Below are 25,107 nucleotides of genomic sequence, written 5' to 3' on the forward strand. Positions count from 1 at the left end.
GAGTTATCTAGTATAACTGTCAGAGTCACAAGCACAGAAACAGACCCTTCGGCCCACCGAGTCAATGCCGACCATCAAGCAGCCATACATACTAAGCTACGCTAAATCCCATTATTGTTTCTATTTTTCCCACATTCCCATCAACTCCCCCCAGACTTCATCAATCATCCACACACTAGGGACAGTTTACTGCGGCCAATTAACCTGCATGCCTTTGGGATGTGGGTGGAAAGCGGATTGCACTGGAGGCCATGATCGAACTCCAATCATCCACAGTAGCCTTACTATTGTGTTGCTTTTGAGAATTTAAACACAGAATTACAAGCTTATGTTATAAATAAATGAACTAATTCTTTTGTATAAGATGTAAAGTCAATTGACTCCATTACATTCAAGATCAAATTAGCTCAGGTTCTATATCCCCTCATTGTAAATGTGCTCTCCCTCGCCACTCTAGGTGTGTTGATGTATTTATGACCTCCCATTCTATTGAGGCCTTTTCTATTCTACCTGGAATGAGAGGCTGGATGTTATTTTTCTGCCAGTGAAGTGGTTCCTTATCGTGCTGCTTGGAAGTACCCAAGAATGGGCCGACTTCATTATAATCCAATGACCATGCATTTGGGAATTACACAAAGGATAAGGTGGTGGTGGGGAGCAAGTTGACTGTGGGATGGGGAGGGGGTGGTGGTGAGCAGGTTGCTTGGCTTCAAAGAAACATTCCTAACTCCGCAAGTCCACATACTGTGGTAAAATCATCACCTTACTGCCTCACCTCTTCTTGTAGCTGCCGTGGTTCCCAAGGCCTGGCAAACCTGGCCACCTGTGACCAAAGATCACGTGTCCATTTAAATGAAGGCAGGCAGGCTCATTATCATATTTAAATAACAAATCCATTTCTGTGAGCTGATAGGCTGCCCATTAAAGGAAGAGGGATGACTAGAGGCAGATTTGGTTCCGTTGCAGATTTTTTTTCCTACTTACTCTGATCCAATTCAAAAACCAAAGGGTATGGCTTTGTGGTGCATTCCTGGCTCTATTCTTTTAAAGAGTAATGTTTAAGAAAAAGATTACTCAGGCATATGGCAACAAAGGAGGAAAAGGAGAAGACAACCATCTTCTGGGGGCAGAAGATTCACTTAAATCTATCAGTGCACAATGAATACAGAAAGGAACAGCATTTCTGTGGCTAGAGTTATAAATGGCTGTAAATGATAATCAGCAACAAACAGCAACACGTATGACAGCTCCCACATTTTCAACCTGATGTCTTTTAATATTTGGATTCTGATCGGAAATGCACAAGTTAACTTTTGCATGAGCTCTAACAAAATACCCTATCCATGGCTCTTGTTTCTTACAGAAAGCTTGTTTTGTACAGATCTTACACTTGTGGACGATGCTTGTGCCCTCACAATGACCTGAAGTCCTTCACAATTAATCTATTTTAATTAATGTTGTGCCATGCATAAATTTGAGCTTGTCTTTGGATAATGCTGGAGAAAAGAAAAGCTTATATTTTTGTAGTGCCTTTCACATCTTCAGGGTGTCCCAAAGAGTTTAATGGCCAATTAAGTATTTTAATGGTAACCATTGTCGTCATGAAGGAAACACAGCTATGTGGTAGTGGTCAGATCATCTAATTTTCTGGTGTTGAGGGATAAATATCTCCAGGATACCAGGGATAACTCTCCTCTTGTATTTACATCCACCAGGGAGAGTAGAAAGGGTCTTGTTTTAATATCTCATTTAAAAGATGAGACCCCCACAGTACAGTATTTCCTCATTTCTGCAGTGGAGTGCAATTTTAAATACATGTACTCAAGCCTCTTGGAACAGATTTCGAACCCACAGCTTTCTGAATCAGAGGCAAGTGCTGGTAACGAATACCACGGACATCTTGTTTTGAAAGACTTTCCACTGAGACAAGGGGTTGTTTCTCAATAACTAAGATACTGTAAGGATGGAGATGGAATTACTGGCTGGGGTACAGTCTGGTTATTTTATTCAAAATAAAAAAAACATTTTTATGATTTTTTAATAACTCCACCACTCTATGTTTCCAACAAGATGCAAAATGCGGGAGCTTTCTCAAAACATTCTATTTGCTCAAGTGGCAAAGTCCCAAAGAATTAAGCATTCTTCTGCTCTGTGAAGGAGTTGATCATTGTGAGATCTCTATCTACAATGCTAGTGATTGTATGCCATCAATTCAATAGAAATTTAAATAATGAATTAAAGGCTTACTCTATATGCTCACACCTAAATAGACATTCTGCCTTCAGCAATCATTAGACATTATGAATTTAAAAACTGTGTGATTTAAACAAGTTAAAATTAATTTATTATCATTCAGAAATGATCAAAATTCGACACTGAAAGGAAATGCCAGTGAAAGGTGCAGAGTAAAGCCTCTCTTGTCATTGTTGCCCAGATTAGTCTCAGGATCTACTTGAATCAGTTGTACAAGTACCATGGTTTTAGTTCTACAGACACTACAGCTGTAAATTCAGACACATTCCCCATTTACAGCTACACCAAAGCTAAGTGCATTATGTGAATTAACTTACAGTATGGGAACGTACACTCCTTCAACAAAAACAAAACAAATTCTGAATCAGGAATTAGGTTTGAGTCAGATTCAGATGAACATTGTGATTCAATTTCCTGTTCTCCTTGTGTAGAGAACTCTAATTATATACAAAAGGTAAATAAGGATGATAAGCCAAACTGGCTTACACTGGGCACCTGTCCCTTCAGAAATAAATCAGGAAGTCATGTTTCAAAGTAACCAAAACTTACAAAGTTGAAGGGTAGTACGGAGCTGGGAACAGCTAAAGAGGCAGACATTTGAATGAAATTTTGTATTCTGGTGATGGTCAATCTGCCCATTTTCTATAGTTAACTATTATGGTTATACATTCCAACTCCTTCACTATCTGTTGGAAGAGTATGAGGTTAATTCTCTGTGGTGTTTATGGATTCACTCTATGTCAGTTTGGTGCAGGGGTAAAATATCTGAGTCCCCTGGCAGTGCCATGGCAGTGCGCACTTGGGCCCTTAGTGGTCTATTGTTGGCCTGGACATCAACCTTTTAAAACCAGACAATGGATTCCCAGGACCCATATCTTTAAAGGTTTCAAATCTGATTACGGTGCATAAAAACTGGTAATGCAAATTTTGATAGCACTTCTGAATGTGGATAGCATGTAGTGTTGGCAATGAAATAATTGCATTTCTCATCCATTGTCCTTCAAATTAAGCATTAAGTTTTGATGCTTTTGGTCAAATCTTGAAAACATCACACTGAATTGCCCTTTGAGGGAATCTGACAAACTGCAAGTTGCCTCCCTTAGGTTAGCTATAATTGTAATGCATTCGGTAGTGGATCTGATTCCATGCAAGTGGGAAAATAGACCGTTTGTGCTGTTGCCAAGTAAATAAGGCAGTAATTACACAGATGCTATAAAACACTGCTAATTAATTTCTGTTTTGTAGGATGATGACATGACAGTCTTTGTACAGATAAAAAAACTCTCCCAAAAGTCTGTAACAAGCTGTCAGCAAACAAAGTTTAAAAAAAATCAAAAAAGGTGCTTATTGTATCTTGGGAGAAAAAGGTAAATGTTAAGAGGTTTAACCAATGTAAATTAATATTCTATTATAATTTTTTAAATTTAGTGTTAGAATAGAAAGTTCAAAGTCCCTCAATGCTGACTGTGATTTAAAAGTCCTCTCCATTTTCAGCCTCTGCAGTTCCTTTAATAATTCGTTTGTGTCCACGTTTTCCTGCCGGTCCTTTGGGCTTTGCAAAGGCTTGTTTGAAGGCATGCTGTTTAGGGTGGACCTCTTCATAAAGAAAGTCTGGCGTTAGCTCTTCGCCATTGTCGATCTCAATCTGAAAAAGAATAATTCATTGATTGCCAAAACAGTAGAACATCGACAAGGTTTAAAGTATGTTGAACACCTTGCTTTCAAATGGAAAATTGATCTTGAGATTCCAATGGTTGTTAAAATCCATAAGTGCTCACCTAACTGCTTTGTGTGGTGTAACAGTGGGCTCACTAGATTAGGAGGGTTAAACTTTAGACTGTGTATGCAATTTTTTGCAACTCATTTTTCAGAAGGGACAGTACTAGCAAAGCCTGCATATATTACCCATACTTGGTCATCATTGTGAAGACTAGATGTTTTCACATTCCTGATTATTTATTACACAGAATAAATTCTACACCTGTCACCACGGGATCTGAACTCTCATCTTTGGTTTGCTAGCCCAGGCCTCTAGATTAAGGGTCTGACAATTTAGCCACCGCGTCACTGAAGTCCCCACCTTCCATCCTACCAGTCTCCATATTCAACAAGTTCTGTCACCAAAGAGATTCCACCACTAGGTACATCTTCCCCTCTCCTCCCCTTACAGCATTTTGCAGAGACCATTCCCTTTGGGACTCTCTGGTTCACTCTTCCATTCCACCAACTACGCCCCTTCTTATGGCACTCTCCCTTGCAACCACAGGTGATGCAACACTTGTCCCTTCACCTCATCCCCTTCCACTATCCAGGGACCCAAACAGTCTTTCTGGGTGACGCAGCAATTCACTTGCACTTCTTCCAATCCAGTGTACTGCATCCTGTGTTCACAACGTCGTCTCCTCTACATTGGAGAAACCAAACACAGAATGGGTGATGGAGACAAGAGACTACAGATGTAGTAATCCAGGGCACAAAAACAAGCTGCTGGAGGAACTCAGCGGGATAGGCTGTATCTATGGATGCAAAGGGATGGTCGACGTTTTGGGGATTGGGTGATCGCTTTTTGGAGCACCTGCGTTCAATCCACAGGGGTGACCTTGAGATTCCCTTGCACTTTAATTCTCTACTTCACTCCCACTCTGACCTATCAGTCTGCGGCTTCCTGCACTGTTGCAATGAGGCCCAATGCAAGCTTGAGGAGCAGTACTTCATCTTCTATCTGGGCATGTTGTAGTCTTCTGGACTCAACATGAATTATACAACTTCAGGGAACTTAGTTTCTCTGTCTTTACCGGTGGAGTGGAGAACAAACCCAGGAAGATAGGACATGTCTTCCTGCTCTGCATTTCATACTCCTACATTCTTTTGTCAATGTTCTCACTCAATAGTAGCTCCCATTCACTCATTGGCCAGGTAACCCTGTTTACAGTATATCCCCATCATCACCCCAGTTTTACCCTATCAGAGGCATCCCCCTCCCACACCTCCTTGCAGTTTATATCAAGTTTATTTTGTCTCCATCCCAGTTCTGATGAAGGGTCTTTGACCTGAAATGTTAACTCTGCTTCCCTTCCCACAGATGTGGCCTGACCTGCTGAGTACTTACAGCATTTTCTGTTTTTATTTTAGATTGCCAGCATCTGCAGTTTGGTTTTTGATTTTCAGTCTCTTGCCAAACATCATCTATCCTCCAGAAGCTTCATTTCAACTAAAATGCAACTCTATCCTGTTTCATAACAAATAAAGCTCACCAACAAATCCTATCTTTGCTTCCAGCCCATCAAATTAACTTGTCTGTGGGACAGCTCTTCCAATTTAAAGTAAAATTGGGTGAATTTCCAATTAAAATTCTTATGTATAAATCTTTCCAAAGTCTCACCTCTCCTCATCTGTGACTGCCTTAAGTTTTTAAGCCCACATTTTCCCTGGATGGCTTCTAATGCATCCATCTCTTCACCCAATTCAATCTCCAAATTCCTCTACAGTTTTGTCTTCCTCTCCTCTTCGAAGATCAACCTTAACAGTCTGACTTCTGGCTACCTATCGAAACTTTTCTTCTGCAAAGATTTTTTTTAACCTTGTAACTTTGTGAGGTACAAACTTGGTTGCTGATGGCTGTAGAGACACATTTCAGAGTCAGCTGTGGAATGTTGTTAGTAATTTGAAATTAAGAGATAAACAAACTAGCCTTAGCAATGATGACTAATAAAATCACTGGATTGTCATAAAAGCCCATCTGGTTTACTAATATTCTTTGCAGAGGAAATATGCCATCCTCATCTGGTCTGACCTGTACGTGATTCCTGACTCACAGCAATGTAGTTCAAAGGACTCTGAAATGGCTAAGTAAGACACTCAGCTGGACCATCCCGCTAAATTAAAGCAGAAGGAAAAGAATCAGACAGACCAATTGGTGTTGAATTTGGATATGGCAAACATGCTCAAAGCCCAGATGACATTGCAAAGTTCTCTCAAACATCTGGGGACTGGTGTCTAAATTGGGAGAGCTGTTCCACAGATGAGTCAAGTTACAATTTGACATCACTTGTAAGGCATGTCCCTGAGTACATCCTGTTCCATTGGCAAAACAGACCTGCCAATGAACAGTGATATATAGGTGAGATAGAGTAGGCCTGGGAGTCCTCAACTTGATTCCAGATTCCAAGAAGTCTTATGACCTCAGGTCAAGCACAGGCAAAGAAACCTCATCCTGCTTACCATTCTCCATCAGCTGATGAATCAGTGCCTTTTCATTTCCAACAACTTGGTAGTTGGTAGTTAATTAAGTCTGTGGTAAATAGTGAGTGAACCAGCCCAAGGGATAAACTTAATTAATCTTGTCCTCGTCAATCTGCAAGTGGCTGATGTACCTATCCACGATAGCGTTGATAGAAGTGAGCACCATACAGTCATTGTGGAGTTAAAGTTCTGCCTTCACACTAAGGACACACTCCATCATGTGGTGCGGCACTACATTCAACTCAAAACTGGGCAGCCACAAGGCACTGTGGACTGTCAGCAGCAGTAGAAATGTACACCACCACGTATCCTTGGGGTCTGGCAAATTTCTCACTCTGTTATTATCTACCAGGACCACCAATCCTGTTTCAATAAGCTGTGCAGGAGGGCATGACAGGAGCAACAGCGGCTATCCCAACCTGGTGAAGCGGCAACACCAGACTATATGTATGCCAAACAGCAAAAATAGCATGCTATAGAGAGAGGAAAGGCACCTTACAATCAATGAATCAGATTAAAGCTCTGCAATCCTGCCAAATTGAGTTGTGAATGGCAGTGGGCAACTAAACAGCTATGGGGGAGGGGAGGGGGGACATCCCCACACACAATAATGTCAGGACCTAGCATGTGTACGTAAGACAAGGTTGAAGCGTTCGCAATTGTGTTTAACCAGAAGTGCTGAATGGATGCTCCATCTCAGCTTTCTCTTTAGATCCCCATTATCAAAGTAAACTAGTCTTCAGGCCAATTTGATCCACAGATATCATGTTAAGAAACATCGGAGAGTATTGGATGTAGCAAAGGCTACGGCACCAGATTAACTTCCTAGTTGTAGTACCGAAGAATTGTGCTCCTGAACTAGCCAAACTTCTAGCCAAGTAGCTTCAGTCCAGTTACAACAATGGCATCTATCCACAATATGGAAACTTGCCAAGGTACCTCCAGTTCACAAACACCAGGACAAATCCAATTCAGCTGGCACAACCCAACCAGTCTACTCTCAATCATTAGCAATATGATGGAAGGTGTCATCAACAGTGGTATCACGTAGCACTTACTTCTCAATCTTCTCAACCATGCTCGGTTTTGCTTGGATCTCATTAAGCTATAGTCTAAACATAGATCAAAGAGTTAAACTCCAGATGCAGGTGAGAGTGATTATCTTTGATAATCCAGACATTATTTGACCAAATGTGGCATCAAGGAACATTGGTACAGTTGAAATCAAAAGGTACCAAAAGGAAAACACTCCAACTGGGAGTCATAGCTCACAGAAATGAAGATATTTATGGCTGTCAGACTTCAATCACCTTAACGCCAGGAATTCATTATAGCAGTTCCTCAGAGCTGTGCCCTAAGCTCAACCACCTTCAAATGGTTCGTACACCACTTTGCAGTGAACAAAGCAGTCCACATCTGAATGCAGACAGACCTATGCAAAATTCAGGCATGGGCTGATAAGTGACAGGCAATAACCATCTACAACAAGTGAGAGACTAACCACCTACTCTTGATGTTTAATAGCAGTACCATCACTGAGTCACCACCATCAACATCCTGAAGGCCACCACTGAGAAGAAAGTGAACCAGCCATTTTCCCATCATTGCTGGGCCTTAATCCTGGAACTCCTCACCCAACTGCATTACAGGAGGACCTTCACCAAAATAACTGCAGCAGTTCAAGTAGTTGGCTCATCACCACCTCATCAGGGCCAATAAAGGCCTTACCAGAAATGTCCAGATGCTTAATTAATAATTTAAAAATATAGATACCTTAATTATGTTAAATAATAGAGCTAGTGACAGTCATATCCAAATGGTGTAAAGACGATTATGTAAAGTTTTAAGTGTCCTCATCAGCTCCACAGTAAGTCTTTGGTAACTTGTCTGAATAGCTGTTAGGTTAAAAAAAAAGGTAGAACAAACCTTCTGAAGTAGGCATCATTTTCACATTATAATCTACAATTCATCTCAGCTCACCCATTAGAGATTTCAATTGAGTGAACAGTTGGAAATAGAGGTGAGCCCAAAGACCTTCACCCAACTGAGGAAAGGTCAGTCAGGGGCTGCACAATTTGCCTCATCCTACAGAACAGACATTCACCGATGCACACAGGTTGCTACCTTTTTGACGACTTTCAGTTGTAGTTGCTGTTCTACCACATCCAATAGAGGGCCCTTACAGCTGGAGTACAGCATTCGATCTTTAATACCACATTTGTACCCTGGCATAGAGTAGATAAATACTGTGGAAAGAAAAGTAATAATTTCAACACATTTAGAAATAGTGACCGGGTACAGATGTGTATGAGCTTGGAGCTGTTCTGTTTCTAATCATCTATAATTCACCAATAGAACATTTGTTACTTTGTACACTTTTATTTGACCGTCTCTTTGCATTCATGAGACACATTTGCCAGTATGTCAAAGAAAAAGAGCATTTGGAGCCACTTGTAAGAATAGACAAGTGACATTAGAACTGACACTGCAGGCGAAAATCTTAAAGGAAGTTAAAAGTTGTTATGAAGGCTTAGTATTTAGAAGTATATTTAAAGCTGGTCAGCAGTAAGGAACAGACTGCCATTGCATGTTATATTTGACTGCAGTGGATCTGCAGTAATTTATACACATCATTTGCATCTTTTGATTGCAATAATTCACTTCCACTTTTTTATGTGCAATTAAACGTACAAAAATATTGCTATGCATAAAATTAAAGCTACAACAGAGTTCAAAATTGACCTGAAATATGTGCTGGACAATGTTAATCCTTTGACTAAGTGGAGTATGAATTGGTAGCGAAACAGGAAAAATTTTCAACTGAAGAGTCTTTTTTGTATATAAAGCAAGAACGGAATGCTGACTTCATTTCCTGGTGCCCTTTTGAAGCACTGAGACAAGAAAAAAAATCTGCTAAATTAGCAGAAAAGAAATGGATGAGGATTCAAATGCTATAATTGATTTTCCAAGTATAAAGAGGCAAGAAAAATCTAACTTGTTGAATCACCAGAATACTTGCTAAATGGGAAACATAAAGGTTACAAGGAAAGGAGAGGCTGGAAAATCCCTCACCCTATGGTAGAACTGTTTGCCTGACCTCACTGTCTTGGTTTCTATATGCTGCCATGAGAGGAGGTAAAATAAACAAGACAGTAAAATGAGCAAAACTCAAATTGGCTATATTAAACACTTGTGAACTTACCAACAGACTCTAAGTAGTCACCTTCATGCGAGTGCTTGTACAGGAAGAAATGGTAGCGAGCAGCATTATTTGGGATCCTCTTTGGCAAGTCAAGTATGTCAGTGACATCAGTATGCACCAAGTTAATGGTTTCCTTCTCTATATCTAGTTTCTGAATTGTGGAGAAGAAAATATAAGAAGGACTCAGTTTTGCCATAAGCCAACATTTTTGTAAAAATATAATTCATAGAAAAATATCTTGTACAAAATACAGCTGACAAAAAATAATCTTTGTTTCCTCTTTTAGCACACTTGGCAGGAGCATGAAATCATTCAATGATACAGGACAAAGTGAGGTCCTGTGGCTCATTGTGCCTGTTCCAGCTCTTTGGAAGAGCTATCTAACTAATCCCACTCTACTGTTCTTTACCTACGTCCCTGAAAAATCTTACCTCACCCCCACCCTCCCAACTATGAGTGTGATTTTTTTTATGTTCCATCTGCTTTACTGAAAAATTATTCATGAACAGGGATACTTAAATTTTCTTTGCTTAAGGACAGCTTTATTTTAAAATATAGAAACAATAACACAATGAGCAGTGGTTCTATTCTTTTGATTTTGCCCTGTGTCATTCAATCACTGTCCCAACAGGATGGTAAAACATTTCAAAATGTTTCACAAGAGTTTTATCAGACAAAATTTGACTCTGAGCTACATAAGCATATGTTAGGAGGTGAAAGTTTTGTCAAATAAGGAGCTTTTAAGGAGATGGACAAGATTTTAAGAAAGAATTCCAGGTTTAAAGGCCTAAACAACTGAAGACTTGGTCAATAACAGTGGAGCTAAAGAAATTAGGAATACATAAAAACAGAAATGGAGTTCTCAAAAAGTTGCAAGGTTGACGAAGGTAACAGAAATTGGGAGACGTGAGGGGGTGGAGAAAGGATGAGAATGCTATCCATAATTAATATAATTGCTGTTTTTTGGTTGTAGTGTTGTGGTGTGATGAGAAGATATTACTGTTCTTTTAATAGCTCTATATTCATTCAGCTCATTAGGATTCCCATCGAAGAAGACGGTTAAGTCATTGTTTCTCAAGGTACTATTTATCCAGTTAAAAGTTTAGATATTGTTCAGGAAAATGGGAGGAAGCACAAAAGCTGTATTTTACATTTGCTGCTATCTTGCTAGTATCTTTGTTTGAATCTGGTGTATAATTAAAAAAAGTCAAATAGATTTCCACCTATTACAAATATGCCAAAGTAGATTTGTATTAAATGCTGTATATTTATTGGTAAAGGATGAGCAAACCAGTTGTTGAGCAAAATTGGATTTATAAAAGCAAAAATTGCTGGAAATACATAGCAGGCCAGTTTGTATCTGAAAAGTGCTGGGTTCTACCCCTTCTCTTTACATATGTTTATTGAACTGCTATGTAATTCTCCCATTTCATTATTTACCTTACTTTGGATTTCTTTTATTTTACTGAATTCTAATAACATTGTAACATCATCATCAGTGAGCAACTCTTCATGGATGTACCTGTATATGGTGTTAGCTGTTTGATGGCACTCACTTATACATCTCAATTCAAAGTACTGTTAGCAAAGCTCATGTGAGATTATTTTCAGTTGGAAAGAACATATTTCAGTTACTAATTAAGTGATAATGCAAAATAACAATACAATGCAGTATTGGGAAAAGCTGTATTCATGGTGGTACCATCCTTTGGTTAAAATATTAAGGAGTTCAAGTGGAACATTTAAGGTCCTTTTGCATGATTAAACAAGGTCTTGAAATAAAAAACTAAATATGCTGGTAATATTCAGCAGGTTAGGCATCATTTGTAGAATGGGAAAAAGAGTTAACATTTCAGATTGGAGACACCCTTTCCACAGATGCTGCCAGACCTTTTCAGTGTCTCCAGCAACCCCCGTCTTTATTTCAGATTTCCAGCATCTGCAGTTTTTTTTTGATTTTCTTTGCTGTATTCGACCAGGTAATGCATAGTTAATGAATCACTTCATGATGATTGGGTGATACTGGGTTGCCTTGCAAATGTAATAAAAAAAATCATGAAGGCCTCTGTAAACTTTTGGAAGACTGCTCATCATTAATACTTCTTTAATTAATACATGCTTTTAAGGATTTATTTTGGGAAATGAGAAAAGAATACATGGAACTTTTATGATAGTATACTTAGAATCATAGAGTAATACAGTGTGGAAACAGGCCCTTCAGCCCAACTCATCCATGCTGACCATGGTGACCACCAAGTTAGTCCCATTTGCCCATGTTTGGCCCAGATCCCTCTAAAGCCCTTCTATCCATGTGCTTATCCAAATGTCTTTTAAATGTTGTTATTGCACCTGCCTCAACCACTTCCGCTGGCAGCTCATGCCATATATGTACCACCCTCTGCGTGGAGAAGTTGCCCCTCAGGTCCGTTTTAAATCTTTCACCTCTCACCTCAAACCTATGCCCTCTGGTTTTTAAGTTCCCCTTCTCTAGGAAAAAGGCTATGTACATTCACTCTATCTATACCCCTCATGATTTTATACACCTCAATAAGGTCACCCCCTCAATCTCCTATGTGCGAAGGAATAGTCCTAGCCTGCCCAACCTCTCCCTATAACTCAGGCCTTTGAGTCCTGGCAGCATCGTAAGTCTTCTCCGCACTCTTTCCAGTTTAATGATGTTTTTCCTATAAGAGGGTGACTAAAACTGTACACAATACTCCAAGTATGGTCTCACCAATGTCTTGTACAATTGCAACATAATGTCCCACTTCCTATACTCAATGCCCTGACCAATGCAGGCCAGTGTGACAAATGTCATCTTCACCACTTCATTGGTAAAATGTGTTAGTCACTGATTCACATCTGAGATTATGGTCATTCAGCCTTTGCTATTAGTGAGTCATATGGTCATACCACGTCAAATGAGTTTCTAAATAAGTTTTGTTACTTCAGTTGAGAACTTAGATTTTAAATCATGTGACTTATTACTTAAAAATAGTTAAGATATTACTATGAAGTCATTGCAGCTTGCTTGGTTGACAAAAAATATAGGCATTACAAGTTAATATAATTGGTACTATAGTGAAAATAGGAACAGCATTTTCATTGATCCATTGAACCCTAAGAATTAAGGAGGAACAAAAACAAGAGATATTTTAATTCCTTTTTTGTGTCAGTTATGACTGAACTGTTAGCACTCTTGCCTGAGTCAGAATGTTGTGGGTTTAAAACCTGTTCCACAGAATCAAAGAATCTAAGCTGACTCACCATGTAGTGTTGAAGGAGTTTGGCATGGGACAATCAAGGGACAACCAAGTTTCACATGGGATACCAAACCAAGGCTACATTTACTCTCTCAGATGGAAGTTAAAAATCACATGGCACAATTTTTTTTAAAAGCAGAGCAATACTTATTCCTCAATCATCACCAATGAAACAGATTAGCTGGCCATTTTTGCAAGTGGGATCTTGCTGAGTGCAAACTGGCTGTCACACTTCATATATTACAATGGAGGCTACACTTCAGTACTTCATTGGCTTTAATGCCCTCCTGAAGTTAGGGGGAGATGCTTGAAAATTAATTGTGTAGAAACCATGATTCCTTCTCCCTCCAACTAGGAAGGTTATCAGAATCAAACGATTCTGATAACTTTTCCAGTTGGAGGGAGAAAGAATAGTGGAGACACAAGAGACTGCAGATGTTGTAATCTGAAGCAATAAACAATCTGCTGGAGGAACTCAGTGGGTTGAGCAGCTTCTGCGGAGGGAAAGGAATTGCCGACGACTCAAGAGGTCATAAAGCCAATGAAGTACTGAAGTGTAGCCTCCATTGTAATGTATGAAATATGACAGCCAGTTTGCACTCAGAAAGAATAGTTTTATGTTAATGCTCTGCTCTTCAAATGTAGCAGTATCTTAAGCTCAAAAAGTTAATAATCTTTAAGAAACATCATATCTGTTACAACTATAATTAAATTAACTCACGTTAAAGCATACCATACACTGATCAAGTATTTGTTAGCACAGTCCACCTATTTTGTTACATGCAAGGCACAGCTTGACAATTAACAAAATTAATTCAATCTACATTGATTAAAATTTAAGCCATGAAAAAGGAATTACATACCAGTTGGATGTAATTTATCTTCCTCTCTTTGAGTAAGAGAATAGCTGTGATGGCACTTTCCTGGATTGGAAATGCAATACCTTGCATTGTCTGGTGTTTACTTTGGACGCTGATCTCAGTCTTCACCTACAATGGCCAAACATTAAATTAGTACATAACCATTGAAGGTAATTAGTGCACAACAGAAACATAACTGACCCAAGGACACGATTCAAATATACTACAAACATATAAGGAATACCTAATCCAGTTTAGCACAACAAAACAGGCACAGAATTCCATAGCAAATTTTGCAAAATTCACTGAGGAACTTAGAGGCTAAGTTGGATAGCCCTCAAGAAATGTTCTTGGGTCATCAAGAAGGATTAATCTGTTGTGAAATACAAACTGTGTGCAAATTTTGTCTTACGTGCTCATAGCCAATTGTGAAGAAATGGATCAGCATTAATTATGAAGTTTACTGGCTGGTGAAATCAGCAGGAGCCAAAATGGTAGCTAGTTCTGATTGAAGCTAGTCTGCTGTACTTAATTCCAGGTTACAACTCTTCATGTTGTGGCTGACAATCATTCTACTACTGAATCTGACCTGGGAAATGATGAAGAGTGGTACAAGACAGGAGAGAGAAAACTCCTAGTATGCTGCAAATGGGGCTTTGGTGCAGGAAAAATGAACACAAACATGAAATTGTGTCTGATGGTCAACGTCACAGTTTCCATTGCAGCATAAGCAACAGCTACACAAAGTCTGTGTTGCAGTGGAAGCTCACAGTACTACCTTGCATGTTTTCATGTAAGCTAGACAGTTGCCATCATGGGCTGTAGATTAAAATGTTGAGAGGTACTTCTTAGTAGTCTATCCTCCAACGGTTTATAGGATTGCTGAGGTGGTGCTTGGGAGTCTTGGTGGACCCAGGGGCATGACCAGAGATAGCATTCATCCTGCAATCCTGTCAGTACTCTTGCTGTTATCTGTCACCCTGTCAGTCCAGCCTGCTTCTATCAATGCTGAGATGGAGCTGTCTGCTACCAGGCATTATTGGCACACAGTTGCTCAAGATTGCCTCCCAAGAAAAGAGACTCATCTGTTAAAAATTATTAGCCTTCCAGTACCCATGCTGCAGTCAATGGAACAGCACTGCACTAGAGCATGAGGACCTTGGTACCATACTTAAATCTTGTGTTGAGCTCAGTCTCCAGACCTCATATCCATGTCATCTTGGAGACCGTCTACATCTATAGCAAACATTGTTGCTGCTCAGTGTCAATTTTTGTTTGGTACCATTGCTGTGCAGTGGCTTCAACCATTTTCTCCACTTTAAAGGTAGGATATAAATGGAAACTTGTTATTGGACAGGCAAAGACATGTCAAAGTCACACAGTAAATTCATGCACAAGGATGATTATCTGACTGCCATTTGTAATTTTGGATGATTTTATTTATAAGTTTGATTGGGGATGTTCATTTTGTGGTGGTTTTTATTTCTGCACTGCCTCCAACAGATGCTATGATAGTAAACATCTTACCTAAACATCAAAACATTCTCATTCTTGCTTTCAAATATCTCCATCATCACAGTAATCTCTTTTGAGCCCTGAAACTCTCTGAGGTACCTACACACCTCTATTTCTTGCCCCTTCAACATCCCCAATGCAGAATTGGCATGCAGTTTATGTTCTGAAGCCTGGACAAGTTCTTTATGGACACGCTGAGCATAAAGGGGCTCTCAGACTCTCTTCCCTTCCTCCTTTTCCTCCTACTGCTTATTATGCAGCTGGTGGTAAAAGCTGCTCTCATGGTTATGAGGTTATGCAGGATGCACCAGACCACCATGAACTTTAACATTTGCTCAGTGGAGTATTCCAGGGCTCTTTCAGAGCAGTCTAAACAGTGACAGTGTTGTTTCTGTATACTAATCATCTGTTCCAGTATCTTTTGTGCAGAAGCATGGTTTCCATTGTATGCATTCTGCTCATGCGTGAGTGCACTGCATGTCCACTAAGTTATCTGCATTTTGTCACTGGATAGATCTTCTTGGCATGGTAGCTTGTACATAGCTAATGTAGAAGAGTCCATAGAATGTAGTGCCGGCAGGACACCAGCCATTGCATGACTCTAGTCACACACTATAAGGGAAGTCGCAAAGTAGATTCCCTTTTAGTTCTGGCATGTTGGTCTCTGGTAAGACTGATTAAAAGTAAACTCTATTGGAATAGATTATTTTAGTGACCTCCCTTACTGAAAGCTGTTACATGCTGGAAATATTTCTAGCTCCTGTCTTATCTAGAAGAAGCCGTGCAATTCATTACCACATTTGTCTTGACAGTCACTGGCAATAAGTTCCTTGCCCTGCAGTTATGTTCTAGTAGAGGATATCTATCAGCATGGATGTGGCCCACATTGTTAATCGAGTGTTACCCTGAACATCCTAGGCAGACACAGTCACCTTCTCAGCAGCTTGTACGGTTCTAGGTGTCTTCTGCCCATCCTCTTAGATATGCCAATGTGTATTCAGGCAGCCAAATCTGGAAGTGACTGATTTACACAGAAGCCTTGAAATCAGCAAAAAGTTCCTCAGGAATACAACAGAAAATACTGGAAATGCTCCTGAGGTTAGTCAGTGAGAGAAACAGAGTCAAAATTCTCAGATACTTTCAACATTTTCTGTTTTATTTCAGATTTCCAGCATCTGCAGTGTTTTGCTTTTGGAATGTCCAGGACTTGCCACACCACTTCCTGCAGAACTTGGCAAATGGAAACAACTGGTAAAAGCACCAAACACTCACGTAACTGAAGGTACTTCTTCACACAGAGGACGGTGCGTATATGGAACGAGCTGCCAGAGGAAGTGGTTGAGGCAGGAACAATAACGACACTTAAAAGGCATTTGCATGGTTTCATGGATAGGAAAGGTTTAGAGGGATATGGGCCAAATGCAGGCAAATAGGACTAGCTTAGATGGGCATCTTGATTGGCATAGACGACTTGGGCAAAAGGCCTGTTTTTGTGCTGTGCAGCTCTATGACCCTAAACATCCAGAAGGAATCAACCAGCAACAACCTATATGTAGTTGATGATTCTGTTAAATAGCACTGATGGGCTTCCTTCCTACTGCTGGATACAGGTTCAGCTTTGAGAGTTACGAAAGCATGGTAGCTGGAGTATTAAGCTTCAAGGTGGCAGTGGTGGTCTTCAATCGGTGCTGCATACTGATAAACATCATGATCTGCTAACTTGACATACTTTCATCAGGCTTTAACTTTGCATGCACTAACATGGTGTCTGGTATAACTTGCTCCACAAATGCGTGCGTGCACATGGTCTTTGCCATTTATAGTGACACAAGGAATGCTCCAAAAATAATGTTGATGATCAGAAATTTTGAAGCCTCTGGCTTAGCTGTGATTCTCACATATCTCCTTTAACTTAGCATGTATTGTGCTGATATCAGTTCATACATCTTCCTCAAAAACAGGTTGTTTGCAGTAATCAGCAGTCAATTTTAAAGAGATCTTTGAAGTCAGAAACCCATGTACACATATCTTTGAAGGAACAAGTTGGTCAAGCAGACCCCCATCACTTTATATGGAGGAATATTGAACAAAAAAGCAATTGTACTAAACTTTAAAGTCAGGAGACAGATAATAGCCAGTATAATGTACCTAGTCCAGAAAGGGTATCAAGAATTGTAACAGGTACAGAGATTTAGTCTGATTAGAAATGATTCCAGGGAGATAATAAAGAAAATGTTCCAAATCAGGAAGGATTTTGACAGATTAAGTTGAGAAGAATCCATTTCCACTATATAATTAGTGTTGGTGCACATTTTAGATAGTGCATGAAATCGATTAATTTTAAAATCTACATGAACAGCTCAACCTAAACTGCAGGATATCATCAAGATTGAAAATGCTTGGAAAGAAGCAATAAATCAAGTTGTTGCAAAAATGTGAAACCAAATACAAAGCCTGCAGATCAAAGGGTGACCTTAAAGAGGCTTGTAGCTTTAAGGCACTAGGAAATTACAATTACTTTCAGAACACACAATGGGCTTATTTCAACATACAATAATGCCTCATATCTTGCAAATTCTACCATTACCGTGTTGATGAGTTGAGTAAATGACCAAAAGCAAAAATCACTGAAATGTACAATTCAAACTTACTAAACTTGCCAGGTTAGGTGATACTTGGGTGACTGCAGTTTTAGATTTAAACCAAAATCATTTAAAACTATTTCAACTGTATAAATAAATTATTTATAACAGGTTTTCTAGCTTCCCATTAGCATGATTGGTAAGGGTTGTGCATAACTGAGTTATACCGATATGCAGATGATAGATTCACTCCTCAGAGTGAGTTGAGATAGTTCATCATATACCGTGAGACAGAGATACTATAGTTTATGTTAGAATCCAAGGGAGAAGGTTCGTTAGAGTTGGTGTGTGTGCGTGTGCATCGATGATATAAATAGTATTTCTTTAGGTCAAATACTGAAAAGCAAATGACAAATTAAATAGATAAGCATGCATGAATACTTTAAAGGCAGGATAGAAATAAATATCAAACAAAAAGAGGAAGTTTGACTTGTTTGCAAAATAAATAAAACTAAATGCAAACATGCTCATTGTACACCTGACAGCTGTTTGCTTTCTATATACTTATTTGTAGAAAGCTTAAAGAATGTGAACTAAATTGTTCATATCAGACCCACACAATTTTTCAAAGACTATCAAAAGATAAGGTTGAACATATTTGGTACAATTGGGATTAGCAAATGAGATGAGCTGACATGGATGTCTTGGTTGGCATAGACAAGTTGGGCCGAAGGGCCTGTTTCCCTGCTGTATGACTCCATGACTCTATATAACTCTGAATTATACAAAACTGCTTTTGTTGGCCACATATGTAAAAGACACCTACATAATCATGTTAACTGAAACACTCAATATAAAAATAGAAGTTCCTGTTGTCAATGACTAAGCCAGTGGGTCCTTACTTGTTGCCAGAAAATTGAGTGCTTCTCCTATATTACTGATTTGGAATGCCAATACTTACTTTTCTAATAAATAACTTTTGTTTTGAATTGTAAGTGTCAAACATAACGTACACGTTATATTAATACTGACCACAATAACCAATCGATTGGACAGTCAGATCAAAAATTGGCAACCAGCTACCACGTCATAACTATATGAGTCAGAGTGATACTTCAGTCATAGGATAAAACTATTTTAAAACAAAAATGTGGACTAAATGCTAAAGGTTTCATGGTTCAGTGAGAATACATTCTTGTCCAAAGGTTGTGAATCAAGTTGTGCTCCAGAGACATGAACCTAAAATCTAGACTGACTATCCAGTGGAACACCGAGGGATCCTCACGGTGTCCTAGATGTCATTTTTTGGGACAGGATATTAAATTGAGATCAATCCTACCTCTTCAGGTGGGTGTAAATAAGGGGAATTATTTTGAAGACCAGCACTTAAAACAGATTTTGAGGACATAATCACACAGTTTGCAAGACTTGTACAAATCAGTTATTGTATTTTTCCACATTATAATTATGACTACACTTCAAAGTATTTGACGAAGTTTGTTGCAATGTCTTAAGAATGTGGAAAGTGCATTTCTATGCACTGCTACAGAGAAATATAGCGGATGTTCTGTAACATCATACAATTTTTCGAAGGCCAAGATTTGACCAAGGACTGAGTTAAAATGGGATTCTAAACTGCTGATTACTAAGCAAGGCAAACAAATGAGGACGTATGAAGGATGCTGAAGAATGCAGGTTATCTGCTTGAGGTATCTCTGCACAGAGGTAGAGGGTACTGATTTTAAAAGCAATAAGCTTCAGGTGAGCATAGAAATTTATAAAAGAGTTTTCTCATTAGGAGCTGTGCAAAGGCCATTCTCACCAAACATATCTGGAGCAATTAATTCCTTCAGAAAGGTACTGCATTAATAACTGATTTAGAAGGTGATTTATATTTATGGGGACAGGTCAACTCCTCCATGATGTTTGATACTGGCAGCAGTTGGTAGTGCCATGAGAAAGAGGAGAATGATCTAAATAAGGAATATATGAAGCAGCTTAGTAGAGCTGAAGGTGAATAAACCAAATTTTTATTAATTACAGTTGTGCATGGGGAGAATTTATAAAGAACTTTCAGAAAATGAATTGGGTGTTTATGGTAGATTATACTACATGTGAAAAACACTATGATGCTAGAGAAACTCAGCAAGGCCAGGCAGCATCCGTGGAGAAGCAGGCAGTCAATGTTTCGGGTCAGGACCCTTCTTCAGGACTACATGTACTACATGTGATTTGGATTGAAAGTGATTCACCAGGCTAATTCCTAGTATGAGAAGATTGTCCTATCAAGACAGGTTGGGTCTGCATTCTTTGGAGCTTACAAGAAAGTTTGCATTACCGATCTGGTTCAACTACTAAAAAGAACCCAGGGCTAGAGTTAGTTCAGCCTGCGTTGAGTAGCCAAAACAATGCCTAATCCTAAGTGTGACTTTCATTTTTCTGCACTATTTACTTGCTGCTTTTGCTCCTCCATTAAAAAACTTTTATCATTATGTGCTCACAAAATTCAATTAATCAAATGCTATGTGATAAATTTCACAATTATCACAGGATATGCAAAGGACACTGGACAGGAGAGCTGTGTTTATATCTGAATTACCATAAGAATGCAGAATCACTAAAATTAACCAGATAATTTTTAAAGTTAAAAAAAAATTCTAAAAGCTTCACTTTGGTGCTGAACTGGTTGAAGAGAATAATGCTTCTAATAGTTTTATTAGCTAGTAGGCAATTCAGTTCTCTTTAATTATCAGCAGTGCTTAAGGTCTCTTTAATTTGAAACTGTAGACATTGAACAGATAAAGCAACAGAAACAAACACGAAGAACTGAAGGCCTACCATTGTGCCGCTAGACTCCTGAAAGCATGTGGAAGAGCAGAAAGTGAAAACATAATAGTAAAGGTCTGTAATAATCAGATACTGAAAACCTAATAGTTGTTTCAGTTGCATCTACTGCAATTATTAGCAACCGTCCACAGATGAAGTGACAATAATGGTGCCTTGTCAGCTGCTTTCTTTTTATCAGTATGAAGTGAATCTGAACCAGCACTCTTTCAATCCACAAAGTCAAGTTGAAAAAAGATTAGATATGACCTTGGACATTACTTCTGAAGATGAAAGATGTTTTGAAACAGATTTTACATATATTTTTTTCTTGTAAAAGTAATTCATCTGTCAAGTGAGACTTACTCGACCATTCTTGTCGGTGAACTTTGTTTCAACATGGTTTGGTAAGCTCACAAACTCCATAAACTTCTTCTTCAGTTTAGAGGTTTATGATTTAGACCCCAAAAGTGAACTCCGAATGGATGAAATTAATTTCTAATTCATAATTCACAGATTCTGTTCTAGTTGTTTAAATGAAACCTTTACAGTATATGATCAAATATTTACTTATAGAGAACATTCAAAACCAAAATATGAAAATAAAAATCCACTACCTTAATTGTAATTGTAATTGGTTAGCGGTCTGGAAAATCTATGGTGTGCAGCACTTCCTGGACGTTAAGTTTCAGGTGAAATTCTAAGACTTCATGCCTTTTCTCACTAATGTACCCTTTCTTTATTCTCATTCTCAGGAATTCTGAATGAGAATAAAAGATGAAACATTGTTTCAACAGGCTTTGCAAATTGAATATAATAATTCTGAATTACGTGATAGTGACATCTTGTGGTAGACGGAACACTTCAATCAAATGTGTGTTCCTAGCCGTTGCTACTGAAGTAACAATTTAATTTCAACATACTATGTCTTTGACAAAAAAAACAAAAGGGTAAAAATTATTTTAATTTAATGTAGTTTATTGTGTGAAAACAGTTGTAGATGTGGCCAGGTTGAAGCTGAATACAATGCACATTTGTCAAGAACACATGTACACACTACACATGACAGTCCACATACATATAACAAATCTGAAGGGCAAATGGTACTGCATCAAAGTAACAACCTGTGTCATTTTGATAAACATTCTACAGTAAATTCTTGTACACCTTTAAACAAGCCATCCAGATGCAATGAAATACATACAAACTGCTAACCAAAAGGCCAATTTTCAAAATTCCAACATCTTTGAAGACATGTAACAACCTGACAATTGTTGTATCACATAAACATTAATTGAAAATAGAAAGGCAGTTACATAACTGCTGTGGAAAAGCTACCTGAAAAAGTCACAAAGAAAGCCTAGAATGGATGGGGAGATTTGTAGAAATGCAAAAGTGAACTGTTAAAATTCCCTCAAAAATATTTTTGTAAAACAATACACTGGACACTTTGCTTTTGTGTTATTAAAGCATTATTGTCGAAATGACAAAATATCTTTTCACTTTATTCATCTGCAAATACAGCTTTTTAAAAACAGATTGGTAGATGTTGTTCATCTATGATATTTGAAATTGTGCTCACTTGTGCTCTATTTTCTGGGGGAAAATTAGCATATGTTTGTTTTTAAAGTATAGTCCAATCAAAAACAAATACCAATGTCATGTTGTGATGATGCTAGAAGTTGCAAGTGATCGTGTGAAAATTGGCCTCACAATACACACTAATCTGCCTCATAAATTTACAATTCTTATTTATTCTTAATTCCACACAGAAAATCATGACAAAGATTAAATGTTAAATCCAATTCAAACCAATCCAGAGGGCATAAAGTGAAAATGAAAATGAAGAAATTAACATAATAAAATTCTGATGATCATTCTTCAATCTAAAATTGTTAAAATAAAAAGGTCTATGCTTGCTATATATAGTACAGAACCAAACATACCATTTAGACATCCATCTTCTATTCCAATCTACCTAGGCCAACTCACCAATTAGATTCACACAGGTTCTGGGGTTGTCATGTGTGAGGTACAGTATGAGATACCTCCTTCAGGAAAGGAGTAGTGAACTCCTGGAATAAAATGCTGCAACTAGTTTTGAATTAAGATACATCAATTCAGGGACAGATTTATATAGTCCATATTTTATGCCAAGCATCACATCTGAAGCTCAACAGTTAGATTCATCATCAGCTCAAAGGACATTGGAACCATGATTCTGACTGACTGTTCAAAGGCAAGACGACCACGGTACAGAGGTGGTCAACCCTTTCTGGGAAACTGAGTTGGTTTATTTTTGTTTTCAATTTGACTTTAAGTAACGTAACACAAGACATAGAGCTCAGCTGCATTTTTGATAAGAAAATAACCTTCATAGTATGCAAAGAAATATTAAAAAAGTTTTGGCAACTGACAGACATGCAGATTTCACCACAGTGCAGTCAGGACAACTACAGAAAGCAAAATAAATTGGAACACCAGACTGGGGGGAAAAAAACACACACAGACGCATGCGCACACACAAATGAAACTTACTGAATTTATGTTAGACATTTCAAAATTGTGTCTGTTGATGTGTTTTGTGCACTTAACAGACATTCTATGTCGAGGAGGAGAGCAACTCTACCACCTTGCAATGTGACCAACTTCACTTTGAAAGGGGACTGATGCCAGGGGCTGCACTGAGGATGGTCTTAGTTTGCAGCAGGATGTCAGTAGGCTGCTGAAATGGGCAGATGCATGGCAGGTGAGTTATAATGCGGAAAATGTGAGTACGTGCGGAGAAGCAATATAGAATAAAGGATACTTTTCTGTAAGGGGTGTACTAGCAGAGCGACAGGGCCAATTGAGAAAGCAGTTAATATAAGGCATACATAATTCTCAGCTTTATTAACAGAAACAAAGGATAAAACCTTTATTAAATGCTGGTGCTGTGTCAACAGGAGCCACGTTTAATGATTTGTGCACACATACTCCCAGGTCACACTGCTCCTATACTCCCTTTATTCTATATTACCTCTCCTCATTCTTCCTACCAAAATGCATCAGCTCACCTTTCTCTGCATTATACTTCATCTGCCATGCATCTGGCTACGTTCAGTTCTGGTGGCCACTTTTTTGAAAGACTGTGAAGACATTAGCGAGGGTCCAGAAGATTTACGAGAATGATTCTTGGGAGGAGGGATTACAGTTATAAGAGTGGGCTAGAGAGGCTTGTGACCATTTTCTTTGGAGAAGAGAAAGGTGAGGGGAGAATTGATAGAAGTATGTAAAATGGTGAGGGGTCTGGACAGAGTGGATAGTGGAAGGTTGTTCCCTTTGTTGAGGGTTTGAGGACAAGAGGTCACTATAAAAGGGGAAGAGCATTAAGATTGACATGAGGAAAAATGTTTTTATGCAGTGTGTGGCTGGAATCTAGAATACATTGCCTGTAGATATAGTGGAGGCAGGTTTTACTGTGGCTTGTAAGAAGAAAATAGATAAATATCTGGTGGAGAAAAATTTGCAATGTCATGGGGAAAGAACTAGAAAGTTGCTCGGGTAGCGAGCCAGTTAGAACATGATGGGCCTAAAGACCTTCTTCTGTGTTATACCCAATCTATGATTCTATGTATTCAAAATAACTGCCTGTTATAGGCTCCAGGCATTCTTATATTGGAATTTTGGGTTCTATGAGGTGTATAGGAACCTGAATGCTGTTTTAAGTTGGCTTTAAATGAGACTAGGGCATCAAAATCACTGGACTATAATTGTTGCCGGAATTGTTAACAAAGAGTCAAAATTTGACCCCTGTTGGAAATATTATGGGTGCAATTTCTGTGACTAGCCTTTGATTTTTGCAGTGTAATCAGGGTAGGTGCAGACTGGAGTAATTCTGGTGCTATCAGTTAAATAGAATCTTGGCACTATGTACAGATTTTACTGGATTGTGATACAACCAAATTTAAGATAATGATAACTGGCAGTTTATTAAAATGAAACAATCAGACAGCTGTAATGAAATGTGGGCAGGCAATAAACATACGATTATCATTTGGATTCAAAGATTCTAATCTGAATTTACTGGGGAAGGACAGCACTTTTCCAGACCTACAGTCAAATAAGTTTCTGTCTGGCACACAGGAATTTGGCATGCTTCAAATTCTCATTTCAAAAGTCACTGCATTTCTTTTCATGCAACACAGCACCTAAAGATGTCAGTTATTGTTTTAAGTGTGTTTAAAAAAGATGATTATTATCAAAGGGAGGTGCCACTTTGCTGGAGAGCTTTGGTGCAGATTATGTTTTTGGACAGTAAAAACTGAATATCCTCCACTTGGCTGTGGAAAATTTAGTGATGGCTCTGAAAATGAAACTGACTGCTG

At 38.6% G+C, this 25,107-nt stretch overlaps 1 protein-coding gene across 2 annotated transcripts in view; it reads right to left on the reverse strand.

The window, feature by feature from the left end:
- Positions 1–1,205: 1,205 nt before the first annotated feature.
- Positions 1,206–25,107, reverse strand: part of LOC127571368 (twinfilin-2) — an 86,855-nt gene continuing 62,953 nt past the window's right edge. The window contains exons 6-10 of one of the 2 annotated variants that reach the window (XM_052017680.1): positions 20,756–20,773; positions 13,824–13,949; positions 9,698–9,848; positions 8,620–8,741; positions 1,206–3,898 (exon numbers count right to left, since the gene is read on the reverse strand). In XM_052017680.1, the coding sequence (XP_051873640.1) occupies positions 3,725–3,898; positions 8,620–8,741; positions 9,698–9,848; positions 13,824–13,949; positions 20,756–20,773 (591 nt within the window). In that variant the 3' untranslated portion in view covers positions 1,206–3,724. The remainder of the gene's footprint in view (positions 3,899–8,619; positions 8,742–9,697; positions 9,849–13,823; positions 13,950–20,755; positions 20,774–25,107) is intronic. The other variant, XM_052017681.1, reaches the window with a different exon arrangement.

This window comes from Pristis pectinata, chromosome 6 (genome assembly GCF_009764475.1).
Source record: "Pristis pectinata isolate sPriPec2 chromosome 6, sPriPec2.1.pri, whole genome shotgun sequence".
Classification (NCBI taxonomy): Eukaryota; Metazoa; Chordata; class Chondrichthyes; order Rhinopristiformes; family Pristidae; genus Pristis; species Pristis pectinata.